This window comes from Chelonus insularis, unplaced genomic scaffold (genome assembly GCF_013357705.1).
Source record: "Chelonus insularis isolate UGA/USDA-ARS -01 unplaced genomic scaffold, ASM1335770v1 contig_160_pilon, whole genome shotgun sequence".
In the NCBI taxonomy this organism is placed as follows: Eukaryota; Metazoa; Arthropoda; class Insecta; order Hymenoptera; family Braconidae; genus Chelonus; species Chelonus insularis.
Window position 1 is genome coordinate 643065 of NW_023276401.1, and position 14856 is coordinate 657920.

At 31.5% G+C, this 14856-nt stretch overlaps 1 protein-coding gene across 1 annotated transcript in view; it reads left to right on the forward strand.

Moving 5' to 3' along the window:
* Window positions 1-3627: 3627 nt before the first annotated feature.
* LOC118064123 (cell adhesion molecule 3-like) overlaps window positions 3628-14856 on the forward strand; it is a 41138-nt gene continuing 29909 nt past the window's right edge. The window contains exon 1 of the mRNA XM_035078544.1: window positions 3628-4052. Within this exon, the coding sequence (XP_034934435.1) occupies window positions 3980-4052 (73 nt within the window). The 5' untranslated portion in view covers window positions 3628-3979. The remainder of the gene's footprint in view (window positions 4053-14856) is intronic.

Below are 14856 nucleotides of genomic sequence, written 5' to 3' on the forward strand. Positions count from 1 at the left end.
CTACATATAATTCAATTTAGTTCTTATATGTGAGACATATTTTTTTATACATACTAAAATTAATATTTAAGTTTAACAATTAATCTCATTATACAGTTGGTGGAAATTAAAAAATGTTTTTACTGTACTTATTCATTGTTTGCTACTCTAATTCATTCCTTTAATATAAGCATGCTTCCTAAAATAAAAATAACCAATTTTGATAACAAAAACAATTTCAAATAATATTTTTAATATTTTCCTATTAAAATAATACACAGATTTACCTGAAGACAAGTTTTATATTAAAGTGGAAAAATTTTTATTTACTGCCTTATGAAAATTTAATTTAATCATTTATTGCCAGCATTCATACTACAAATAAAACCAGTTTTTCAAAGTCATTTCATCTTTAGCTTGAATATCTTTTTTACTTAAAAATCAACTAAACAAAAATAATGAATTCAAAAGTAAAATCAAATTCACTAAGCTTGAACAAAAAAAAAAAAGATCTTAATAATGACTTTTATTCATTTCTCAAATTTTTATATTAGAAAAGGAATTTCAAACGAGACTGTATACTGCAATTACAGAGAAAAAATATGTTAAACAACGAAATAAAATATTAAGTAACTTGTGCTTGCTGTTAAAATCCATTGTTGAAAACTCAGAAAGAGAATCTCTCACACAGGAGCATTTATTTCATCAAACCGCAAAAAACCCCAGGCAGAAGTCATCACTTGAGCACCGACTATTTTAATTACTCCATGGAATAGAGAAAACACAACAGTTTGAATTCAAGAGAGTAATGTTTTGTTGGTGAAATAGACACGTCTGAATATATAATGCTCATTAGTTGCAGTTATGGTAAAAGATTTTGTTTGTCGGTAGGAAAGCGTGATGTAACACAGAAACTGACAGGAGTTTTGAAGCTCTCTATGCTACATATACGGTCCAAGAAACTTTCATTGAATCGTATAGCATCACACCCTCAATTCAAAGTTTTGTATTATGCCCAATGCTTGTGTGACAATTGGACGGTTGGTCGTTGACAGAAATGCAGAGGGTGAGAGAATAAGAGTAAAGGGAATGAGAAAGCGTCACAGACGACAAGAATTTCCCTCGCGGCGTCCGGAGTGATTGAAACTGGGCGTCCCGCTAACGATGTCAAAGTTTCGTTGCCGGCTGTCGAGCGTGACGCCACGTGTTTCACTTCCGTTCTCCTTCGCGTTCGTCGGAGTCTGACTCCTGTAACGAATCGATCTTTGGCAAGTTCGCGGTGAAGCGACTAGAAATGTCGACCAGCATGCAAGACAGAGAGGCAAACAGAAGATTCAAGTTTATACGAATCCACTTCTACCCATTGGTGTACCAACACCGGCAAATTGCAATCACCATCACTACTCTGTTACAAATGTTTCAATTGGAGAGAGTGAGGTACTCCAGAATTCTTTAAATCAATCACTGCGACTAATTTGTCCTGAATCCAACTGATATTCCTGTGATTCGTGTAAATTCAATTTTGCTTTATTTATTACATCCAACTACTTTCTAATGTAAGTGAATTAGAATTAAATCTGTCGTAATCTGTATCACTTCTAATAACTTTATGTTAAGTTCTGTATGTTGCTGTTGAATGATTTATCACTTGCTTTAATGAATAAGTAATTAGTCTCTCACTAACTTTTATAACAATTCATATTTTATTCGTAATTTTTATTATCAAGTTTTGTGTATTTTGTGCAATCGATAATATTTATTATTAATAACATGTATTTTTTAATTATCAAATGAATTTAATTATTTATTCTAGACCTACAAGTTCAATATTAGTTTACATAGTTTATTAGCAATATTTTTTGTATTTTAAGTGTTTTTTTATAAGTTAATTTATTAATAATTCTATCAGCTTATACGATATTTCTCTAGAATAAATGAATATTTATTCACTTGTTACAAACAAAATATATAGTGCGATTCTCTATGAGAAAATATTTTCAGTAATAACTCATTGTTAAGATGATGAAAATTCCTTGAGCATGGAAAATAAATTTAAACTTTTTCCTTTATGTATGAACGGTTTAATTTTAATTTTAAGGACAGCTTTTGTCAACTAAATAAATGTACAGCTTTCAGGTTTGTATCATTTTACTAGTATTTCAAAATGAAATCAAAAAAAAATTATTCTATCTAGAGTCTATAAATAAAAAAAAATATTTTATTGATACTAGAGGATTAAAAATAGGAAAAAAAAAAGATACATAGAAAAGTGTAATATTTCTGAAAATATAACAAAGTCTGTTGGAAAATACACATGAGAATAATTACTCTAGTGAAATCTAACATGATACTTTTATCTATAAAAAAAAAAATTTACATAACTATAGCTTTGATAACGATAAATGTTAATAGATTTAGTGCCGATAGTTTTTTAGGATCATCAGATAAAAAGTTGGTATTTATTAAATGTTACTAAACGCATATATATTTTAAAACTACACTTTAATTGCAAAAGCCGATTTTTATTCTTGACCCACTGAACAAATAACCACATATAGCATTTATTTGTTACGTTTAAATCTGATAGAAATAAATACAGGCTTCTTTACATATATAGCAAATTAATTGTTTCAATTATTTAGATTCTATTTTTTTAACTATAAACATATTAAAAAATTTTGTTGGCTTTCCAAAAATGATAAAATTATTTTACAATATAAAAAAAAAGCACTCAAGTTCTATAAATATATTAATACACCATCATGCTACCATTTAACAATTTCAACGAATCAATTAAATTACATTTCAGGTTTCTCATATATGTAAATATGATTTAACTATAAAAATATTAATACTTATAAATAGCCATTTTTATTGAGTATCTATAAAAAGGAAATTTAATTAAAGATCTCCACCGACTTATATTTTATTTTTAAAATTTATTTAAAAATAAAAATTCAACTATTCTTGAAAATAAAATGAATTACTCATCCATATTAATTAGCTGCTAATGATATAAACCGAAGAAGACAGTAATAACGACATAATTACTAAAGAAAACAAATGAATCAATATCTAAAAATAAGGTAAGCAAGATGAACTGGATCAACTGATAGATAAAATGAATGAAGAGAAACTGTTCTGTTTGGATCGGCTGGTGAATGATTCTTAGTTATATTCAGCTGGACGTATACCGTTGCCGCATACTCGCAAGCCCCATTGGGAAATGGTTTCTTCCCTTCTCACACCCTCTCAAATACTCTCCTGAGAGCAGTATGCTCCGAGGTAAACCGAAGCTTGCTACTCTCGACCTATACATGTCTTGTCGTCTTAACATAATGAAACGATATATATACACACGAGCCATTGCATATTTTTATGCATACAACGAGCATAAAATTAAATAACACATCTTTTACTATCAGCTTGAAGAATAAATATATCGATATTGAAACACAAAAAAGATTCAATCAGTCGCAAAGTTCCTGTGCCAATCAATCACCATAGTGAAATGGACGATGGATTCTCGCGCAGCGAGAACAGCGTCAGTCCCCCAAATGTTAACCCTCTGAACCGCCCTCGCGGTCCGAGTCGACGCACTACAAGCTCTTGGCGCTTACGGAGAGCTTTCAGTAGTGTCCGGAGCGTCGTGCGAAATTCAAGCTTTTCTTTATGCTTTGTATAAGCCACCACCTCGCAACGACTTTTACTAAACTTTTGAAACTTTTTATCTCGTTATAATTGAACGAAAAAAACTCATAAATTCCTGATTGACTCTGACAGCAGTTGTCTCCAGTGGAGCGGAGTATATAATTCATAAAGAAAAAAAAAAGTTTTTTTTAAACATCATTTAAAGTTTTAATTGAAAGGATAAAAGACTGCTTTGAAGTGAAGTGTGTGGGCTTGTCGGTCAACCGAGAGAACAAGTTTCTCTTACAAGTGAACGACAGTGTGTTAGTACAAACTATGATCCTGTGATTTGAGACGGTGAGAGAGAATCATGAAAAGCACGGCGAGACGCCGGAACTTGCTATCTCTCGATCTATTACTTGTTATTCTTGCAGTCCTAACCGGTAAGCTGTGTGCTGTTGATCGCTTGTGCTTTATATATTTTTTTCTTGTGATAAATGACAATCATCATCATCACCATATAAAAATGATGCTATTAAATATTTTTATCAATCTATAAATGAAACAATAAAAATGAAAAAAAATGATTCTCGTCAATGAATGAAGGATGGGATTAATTCGAGATCGAGATGCTTCTTTTTGATAAATAAAGAATTTGAAAGAAAGATTTTCAAAATTACCAAGCACCACCTGAAAGTCAAGAAACGGAAGGTGGTGACTGAATGGAGAAAGTTTTGACTTTATCCATCTCTATTGGAATTTTCTGGTGTACTAGTATAACTTTGAAACCTTTTGAGAATCGGGTAAAAGTTAGGCTTTTGCGCGCAACCGACGCTCAACAGAATCTAACACACAAAACTCGATAGTATTTTCCAATGAAACTCTAGAAAAGCCACTGGCGCTGATAAAGAGAAATGAGAGAAATTTACACTGCTTGATGTTAAATGAAAACAAATAACGTACACTAGTGTCTTAAATTGGCAAAAAGTTACTCTTTAGCTGTTTTTAAACTCAGAATCAAACTCAGGCGATCTTAATGATGAAAGCTCTTACTAAAGAATTTATTTTCACTCGAAACTCGTCTTATTTCATCGTATTTTCAAGAGGAATTTCTCATTTTCCTCATAGCATATAATTAACGAGAGTAATTAGCCAACGTTGCGGTTTTCAGCATCAAAAGCCAGAAAATTATTTTCATTTACACTTGAAGGAAATCTTCCGTATATTTTTTCCTATTTAAATTCTTATCTCAGAGTCGACCTTTTGTCCACTAGTTATCCTTTTAGCTGTTCATCGCTTCGTTAAAGGATAACGCGCGATATTAATCAACGCAATGAAGACGAAAAAAGCTTTTTTCACTATCATCCCAACCATAAGCGCATCCCTCGCGAGATTTATACAAGACCATAATTAAAGTGTCACAGGGAGGAGTAATGTTGGTAGCAAGTTTGAGGGAGGAAAAAATGCACCAGCAATCCAATAGCTACTGGGCTTCTTTGTTACGCGACGAGAGTTGGTTTCGTTGTGAAAAATTGACTAATTAAACAACCCATTTAATTGTGGTGTAATTTAAGATGTTTTTTGTCTCTCGTTTTATAGCGTGCGCGTTATTTATACCAACAACGAAAAGTTGTCCCAACTTGGTGTTTATATATGGTAGAGGATAATATTATTTCTCAACTAAAGCTACATATTAGGTGGAAGTATCTTACATGAACAGCTGCATTCTTGATGAATTTACATTTTTTATCATTTAGCTATCTATCATCTTTTTTCCTAGCTCGGTAGACGCTAATCAAGTATTCCGAAAAGGAAATTTCCTGTTTCCCGTAGCCAGCAATGAAATATCACAAATGTGCAATGAATTTTAATGTATATTACGTACAATCTCGAGAAATAGCAATGAAATTATCCTACTGTTGTGTGTACGTTGTTGGATATTATGTAGAGAACTAAACAAGAATTCAGAGAGACTTAACTCCCAAGTAGATTCAGTGTTGTGTGTTGAGCCGAAAAAAAAATCCGAGTCCGGATGAATATCAACCATCTCAGTTCATCTCAAGTGAGTTCAAGAGACTCGACAAGACCTTTGTCTTGTATTCTCGGACTTCCGCTTTGGCGGTTTGTTACTCGGAATTTCAAGTGGGTGATCCTAACGACAACCTCACGATTAAGATTTTCCGCTTTCAAAATCAACAACAAACTTAGAGAATCAGTCAATCAGTTGGTGGAAGAGGCTAGATATATCACTCTATATATTCCGCAAGCTTGGCTTAATTCTCCATCTTTTTGATAACTGTAGAAAGACTAAGTTGACTAGCAGCAAAGTTATTCTCTTCCCAGATCCTTATTATATCATAAGAATAATGTTGACGTCGAGGAAAGAGGGTAACGAACAAAGTTATGGTCCGCTTGAAACTTTTGAGAATACTCACCGGTGGTCCTCTAGCTGGCTTGACTTGCGTAACGAAAGAAGGGGAGAAGAATAAGAATAAAAATAAGACTGAAATTTTCTAGACTGCACAAACGTATAACGTTCAGGAGATACAATTCCAACAAATACAGGAACCCGGGCCAAAAGTACTTTTTCCGATTTATTCACGCCCTCTTGGCTACCGCGTTATCACTCCTCCACCTATATCTCCCACTTGTTTTAACTCTTTCCCACCCTCACGGGAAATGTGTCTGGCGAATTACCCGCGTGGTTTCTCACCAATCTTCATCAGCCTTTTATTGTATTATTCACACCCTCGAATATTGTCCTTACATGCTACGGAAAGGATTTCGTTGTCGCTCGCAATTGAGTTTGTTTTCAACTACAAAGTTCATTATACACATTTGTTCTTTTTTTATTAACAACGACAGAGGATTAAAGAAGTTTCGAGATTTTAATAAAATTTTTGAAATTGTTATCAATTATCCTTGACATTTTCGAGTTTTGTAAATCTTTCTTTAAAACTTTTTTATTCATGAATTTTTTTGTGTCTCCAATATTAAGTTAAATTTCCAGTAACTTTGATTTAATTACTGTCCAATATTTCAATATTCTTTAATTTACCTAGAAGTTATTCTCTCTTATTGATTTTTGTGTACATTCGGAAGAAAGGAATCTAATTTATACTTTAAGAAAAAAAATTGTGGAAAATTAATATTTTTTGATCAAATAATTTTTTTTATCTTTCTTATTGATTAAGTCTTTTTTTTTCTTTCTGAACAGTCATCATCATCTTTTTTTATTCATTTTGACGTGTTTAGTATCATTCATTCTCAAGAAATTGGTTAACAGCAATAAAAACTTTATTAAGTGAAAACTTGGTTTTTGTTTATTATAAAGTATTGTTTTGAATAATGAAAAGAACGTCTGATCTTTTGTGATAAATCATGGGACTCATTCTGACGTTGGCAAAGGAAGTGCAAACAGTTTTAAACAGTAGACTTGATTTTTTGATTGAAGCTTTATTTGCTTTTTGGTGTCATGGAAGGGAAGAAAGATGAAGTAATTATTGGAATTTTGTCTGAATCTTTAGGGATGGGGTGAAATATTGTTCTTATTATTGTTGGAAGTGGTATAAAAGGGGTTATTGTTGAAGATGTGCTCAACATTGTAGGTTTAGAAATACGTTTCATTATTAGATAATTAGAGTGGGGTTATAATAGCATCCCTCCCAACTTAGGTAGCTAAACGACGTTTAGCTGCGAATGGTTATATTAGCTGTGAGAAAGGCTATTTAGAAAACATTTAGTAAATGCTAATAAAAAAAGAATTTGCAACGTTTTACTTTAATGAATATTATTACTATTTGTGTGTTAAATATTTTTTAACAATTTAATTAATTTATTTATAATCGAGACTATTTTTTTCAAAAAATTCTTTTGTGAGAGTTGAAAGACTAAACAAACAATATTGACAATAAAAAATTTTTAATGGTTAATAAAAAGCCTCAGTTATTCTCATTTTTATTGAGAAAAATGTATTTGATGAAAAAAAATGTGTTTATTCTTCTATCAAAAATTTTTTAATTTAAAAATATTTAATTGGAAAATGGGAAAATTGGCGTGATCTCTAGGAGGCAGCTGTATTTTTGTAAGAATTAAATAATTAGAAATTTTAATTAGTTCAAGTAAATGATAAAGTTTTGTAATCTCTGCCTTGAGAAACTGAGTACTCTATTGTTGAGGAGGTTTATCTCCTTTAAAGTGACTTTGTTAATTATTAATGAATTTCGTTTAGATGGAATTAAACATATTACATGTAAACTTAATTAATGTCGAATTCATTATTTAAATTTTGTCATTCTAAACTTCCATGTAGACTTTGAAACTAATGAATTGATTTAATGTGAACAACTAATTGAACATAATTTTTCCTTGATTTGGTAAACCAACCGATTTATGTAAATGACACTTCTCCAGCACAACCTTCTCCACCCCTAAATAAATAATCAACAAACCGCTCCATGCACTCATGATGGTATCAGAACCAATCTCATGTTAGTTTGGTAAACTTGACTATGCCAACATGTGGGTCGATCTAAGAAAAATACAAGAACTCTTACGAATTATACAAACGTCACCTGAATGCACTGTACTACATTCTAACAATCATTCCATTTACTTATTTTTCTTTTCGTTGTGTAACCACCTAAAAATTCAATCAATTGAATCAACCATATCGAAATGCCCACAATATAAAAATCAATTACAAAGAATAATTCCTTTTAAAATATTTTCCGACATATTTCTCTTTAATTTCAACTGAAGGTAATTGCAATAAGACGAATATGTTTTATTTAAAGTCGTTTTTTTATCCAATCGAATTATTGATTCCAATAAATTTGTAAGGAATTATTTAACAAAGTCATATTCACATGATATAAGAGTACAATTTGTTTTTCTTTATGATTTTTTTTATCATTTAATGATTAATTACAACAATATTTAACACAATACTCAGTACATAATCTAAATAATGATTCTTTAAGTCTAAAAAATATTGTTGTCATAAATGTTTACTAATACAAATCTTTACTACGATATTTTCATAAAAACAACAACAACAAAAGTGATTTGCATGAGTTCAATTAATAAATAGTACAATAAATATTTCAAGTATGGAAAATTTTGTCTCTCAAATTGAAAACAATTTAAAAAAAGGAGAATAATCTCATTTTGTTCAGACATTATAATTCAAATTGTATTTAAATAAAATGCTGATTTACAATTGAAAAAAAAAAACTTCAATATCTACTTAGAGTCAAAACACTAATGCCCTTGCTTTAATCCTCATCTCAACTTTCCCTTTTCCTTCTACCCATCATTTCTATCATCACTCTAAATCGAATTACAATTAATAGTATCAGAATGACAATTATCACTTGGAGATAGTACAAAAAGAGATTGAGTTAAACCCAACGTCATAACGTAGTCTCTCATCTGAGCCCTGTTTGATACTTATAGAAGTAGCAGAATCATTGAATGCCTGTGGGAAATATCACGTCTCTCTTACTCTCTTCATCCTCTCATTCTACTTTAGAAGAGAGTTTGGACGCATTTTCAAGCAAAATTGCCGGGGATTACCATTACTTCCACTTGGAATCATTTCTCTCCCTTCCAATATACCGACATCTCGAGCATTGAGAAATGAGGCAACTAGTTAGATTTGGCTTCGTATATATGTAATCCACTTCAATTTACCATAAACTATTATATCACCGATAGGCACAGTAAAAGTTTCGAAAAAACAGAAAAAGTATCAAGATATTTATCGATCTCGCGAGAATCGTATGGGCAAACTATTAAATAAACGCGACTAGTTCATATAACCCATATCCACATGAATGAGACTAACATTCACGTTTTATTTCGTTTGCCGATTTCATCTAGACGAGTTTCATTAATTATTTTATCAAATCCCGAGTGTTTGGCGATACAATCGTCCCTGTTGACGTTTCGTTATTTATCATAGCTTCACACTACTGTTACATAAAAGCAAAAAATAAGTCAACCTATTCTATCTATTGATATTGCAAGCGTAAAAAAAAAAACATTATTCTCTTATCAAGTGTGAAATGAAAAATAAAAAATAATCCATGATAAAATTTTCATATTAATTGTCTGTGTTATAAAAGTACTTAAGAGATTTTATTCTAAAAATAACGACGCTGAGAATAGCTTGGTGCTATTGCAACGTAGAGGAGATGTAGGAAGAGGTGGAGAGATTTTACTATCAGTGAAATCGAGATTAAATGTAATCAGGCCGAAATTTATTATGTATGTAGTAAATATCACGATGGAAGATAAAAATATTTTTTTTTTATTGCAAGTTATATTGATTTTTTTATGTAATAAATTTTTCAACTGCTATATAACGCAAATTACTATAATTAAGAGATAAACTGGCAGCTAATATACAGTAAAATATAGTGCACACTTTATAACAAAATATAACAAATGACTTACAGCCACAAAAATTATTATGTGGCTTCTCTTTACCAAATGCGATATAATGATACACTAGGATGATGATAATAAAGAAAAAAAACTTGAGTTGGAGATGAGTGGAGAAAAAAATTGAGAATTTAAATTAGATTTTAGTTTGGAGCATTGTAATTTTCTAGTTTGCATATTTCCTAAGAATAGCTTTGAACTATTTTTTTAAGAGAATAATGGAGAATGGAATTTGTCAGTGTATAAAAGTGATTAAAGGAATTTTTTATAGTATTTTTTATGATTACATTTCTAAAGTTAAGAAGATGGAAAAAATCACAAATCATTTTTATTAAATTAATATTTTTATAAAATGCAGAAGAATTAAAAAAAAATTTAGTTCAATATCTAAACAATGATTCGAAATCCAAATAAAGAGTGACGATAAAACTCGCTATCGAAAAAGTAAATTATTATAATCGATTAAATAATCATTAATGGTTTGGATAAAAATCTTTGCGCGGATAAATCGATGGAGGGAGAAAAAAAAGAAATTGTATAATCGCTGTGGATAAAAACGATAAAATGTGAACGAGTTGGTAATTTTAGCGAAAAATAGTATTCTTATAAAAAAAGATAGGAGGAGGCGGAGTTATAAAAGAGAAAAGAGTCAGCGAATTACGATCGTTGGCATTTTCCACGTCGTCGTCGTTGTCGTCGTCGAGTCTCGAATCTTCATTATCCCCTGTTCCCTCTCGGTCGTTATCATTCTTCTTTATTCCAAAGAAGCGGCGATCGGTTGATCGAACGCGGGAGCTCGATAATGGGAAAAAAAGTAACACGTAAAAGCAGCCCCCTGGCGCCACGGACGTATTCGCATATACCCGTTTGAATCTTGTGAATTTTTCATTCCCTAAGGCGTCGTTCCTCGATAAAATTCATAATCTCAATTCACCCAACGAGGCAAGACGATCGCGGCAAACGAAACGAGTTTCATTCAAGAAAGAAGCCAGAGTGAAAAATAAAATTCAACTTCTTCTTCCTCCAGCTTTTCTTCTCCGTCATTTCTTTGATTCTTGTCCCTTTGCACTTGAGTACAAATCAATAGGACTCCATCTGCCGCAGTTATCAATTTGCCAAATTGCAAATCAATACAAAATTTCCCCAACGTACGTTGGATGTCCAAAAGAGAAATAAAAAACTAAAAAAGCTAACGCGGAAGCCGTTACTATCGCTTTTCTCTCGTTTGATATTATTCGTTTTGCCTGATCTTTCCTGAGTAAATGTTCGCCTGGCTTTAGTAACAGCGAGGGGTTAACAACCAAGTGGAATTTGCACACGAAAAGCATACTATAGGATCACTAGTGCATCAAGAGAGGATCATACGACGACAGAGATGCTCTCTATTGAACCCTGAATCCATATATATACATACAACACTCTATGTATCTACTGTACCAAGTACTTAGCTTGAAAAATCCAAATGAAATCGACCACTCTACAGTCTATATTCCACCCTCCTCTCTCACTTCTCCCAATCCCTCTATAATAATACTCCATGTGTTTTTTCTGCCCTTGATCCATCAGGATACGCTGATAAAAAATCGCCGGTTTAAAAAAACCCCCAAGCCCACAAGAGAATTTGGTCATATTGTCAAAGTCCATGGGCCATGTAATTGCGATCTCCTGCTTCCTCAACCTCTCCCGCGCGACACACAGGCAAGTTCTTTTAAGTTGACGCCCGGACATCCGTCTCCCAAAGGCGTGTCGGTCTACAAAAACCCGTAATGTCCTCGTCGAGTGACCGTAACTTGGCTCGTTTCACAGCGTGAAAATATTGGCGTGGAGAACGACTCAATTACAGCATCAAACGTACCCCTTCTTCATCCTCAGCTTCTTCTTCTTCTTCTTCTTCTACTTCTGCATGTCCTCGTACACGGCTCGTGGTAAATCACAATCAACGAACAAGACGACTACACTCGAAACCACATCAGCTACACCAAAACTCTTTCTGTCCTCCTAGATATGGTGGTGAGAAAGTGGTTACCAACCCGCGCTTGTTGTATACATATATAGTGCGGCTACTCTAACTTCTACTCGTTTTTCGCCAACGTTTATGGCGTCCAACAAACTTTCCTTCGCGAAGTTGAGCAACCAATCGATTTATACTCTTTTGCTTTAGCTTCACTTCCTATACACATACCTTTAATATCCATGTGTATATATATACATCTTACTTGCTTTGCTCTGAACTGAACCAACAATCAGAAATCACGTTGTTCCAGTTAATAACGCTTTTCAGGGATTTATTAAAAAAAAAAAAAAAGAATAAAATAAACTAACAAAGTTTTACACTCGAACATACTTACGTATACTTCAATACCAACTAATAAGTCTGCACGTGAGAAAACTACTTCTGTTAAACGATTTAACAAAATTTTTCGATATACTTATCGCTCTATTGTTCTTGCGATTTATGGTTTTTTGACTTTTATAAAAATTTTGTTGATTAATAGGAGTTAGTTTATACATTAAACGTTGTATTGAATTTTTTAACTTAATGTAGTTTTTGTTTTAATGAGAAAAAATTGATGCATGAATTTCTTTTATTTTCTACTGTTTTAAAGGTCAAGTAAATGATTTTTATACAATTTATATACTGAAAAAAAATTTAATTTTAATGAACATGATTTTTCTTTTAATCTAAATGAATACAACAAAGGATTTGTTTAAACTAAACTTCCATTAAAAAGTGTTGAATGTATGGATTAAAGTTCAACACATTTTTATTTAGAGTTTTAGATAAAATATTTAACTGTGAAAATTTTTGTTTAATTAAAAATCATTGGTTGTTTCCACTCTAAAAAACAGTTTGACTAATTCAGCTTAAAATTCAATAAATTTTTATTAATAATTTTCCTAAATTCCTATTTAATTATTTAAAATGATTCAGTTGTTATTATTAAAAAAATTTCCAATGTTGAATTTTTTAGATGTTCATTCGACATAAAATATGTTTAAAAAAACAGTTGACAATTATTTGTATTGAAATTTATTGTAAAAAAATGATAAACATTTGTTGGAAATATTCATTCACACCGTCATCAATGACGATACATTAAAAAATAAAATCACAATTTTGAATAAATTTAATTTGTCAATAACTGTATTAATAACACTTTTAAATTTATTTATAAGCCAACATCAATAGTATCGGCAAAACATTTCAAAGTTAAACTCCAATTTATAATTTTTTACCCTGACTCTTCAAACGCTTGAGGCGTAAATAAAATATCGGAAAAAAATGGAAAAAGTTTTGTACATTATTCCATTACTTATTATAAATGCCTATACATAATCCAACCAGAAATAAAAATTATAAAATATCAATCAAACTTAAATAAAAATTTGAACCTTAATTACATTCATAATTTACAAAAAATATTTCATTTAAACGTTTGAATTTCATTTTTAGATTAAAATCACAAGTGAATGTTTTCGAAGCACTAAATGGCCCATCAAAAGTTTAAAAACGTTTTAAAAGAGATATATATATACATGATGTTATTAATTGTTGTAAGTTTATATTTTGTCATTAATCTTTTTACAACAGCAATAAAAATAGTTATCTAAATAGTATCACATTTTGCACGATGCTCGTAAATAAATTGCACTAAAACGATCTTTTAGCTATTTTTTCTTCCTTTTAACACTTCAGCCTGTCTCTATGATTGACCTTTTTTTCAATCAATTTGTATTTAAAAAAAAAAACATTGAAGAAGATGACGATCGAATAAAGAGAGCTGAAAGATAATAAACTTCCACTTGTATCAATAAAATCCACTATAAAGTCGAGTGCGAAGATTTTCTCTTAAAATATAATTGACTAAAAATAAAATAAAGCACCTTCTATATAAAGGTAGATATGTATATATATATAACGAGATATATATAATAAAAAAGAGAGATAGGTGGATGATAGCATTTATCGGTTAACGAATTCAAGTATCTCGCGGTTGAATCCATCCTGCCGCAATTTCTATTACCACACTACTCACACATACACGTGATGGTGTTGCTGCTGCTGTGAAATCGTTTTTCGCGGCAGTTCTATACGTGGTACGATCTCAGTTGTCGGTTTCAGGTGCTTTTGGTAAAATAGGAGTGTGCCTCAAGGGTCCTGTGGAAAAATACCTCGAAAAATTTACCATGTTTTTATTTAGGAGAAATTCTCTTGTGACAAAATATTCAATCCAATGCATCCGTTATTTTAATTCTCAAGTATACGAATTCAATTTACAACCACAATGTGATGGTGATGCAGAAGACTACTATATATACATGGATAAAATAAATAAATGTACTTAAGTTAAAGATAAAAACGCAACGATGCGTGCTTTTTTCACTACTGTTGCATTTGTTCTTTTCTTTACAATTAAACCATGTGGAAGATGTATATTCTCTTTTCTTCTACGAGAGATATGCCCACCACTGTACCGTTCCCACAGCGTACACATTATTTATCGTCACTTTACGAAGCAATAAGCGTTTCTTCGTGCAGTGGCCGAACAACCGGCAATGGCATTTCTCTCCTTCCTTCTCCCTTTCTCGTTCTCTCTCATCTGCTTACTCTCTCAAACTATTATTTCTCTCACACTGTTTTCACACACAAATGTAACATCTCTAGGCTAAAACCGCAAGTATAATGTAAATGGTCTACCTTTGCTCTGTTTTATTTCACGTGAATTCATTTAATTGAATCAAGTGTCTGATGCTATTTTCCTACGATTTTCATTATCACTTTCAGACGAAGGTGAAACT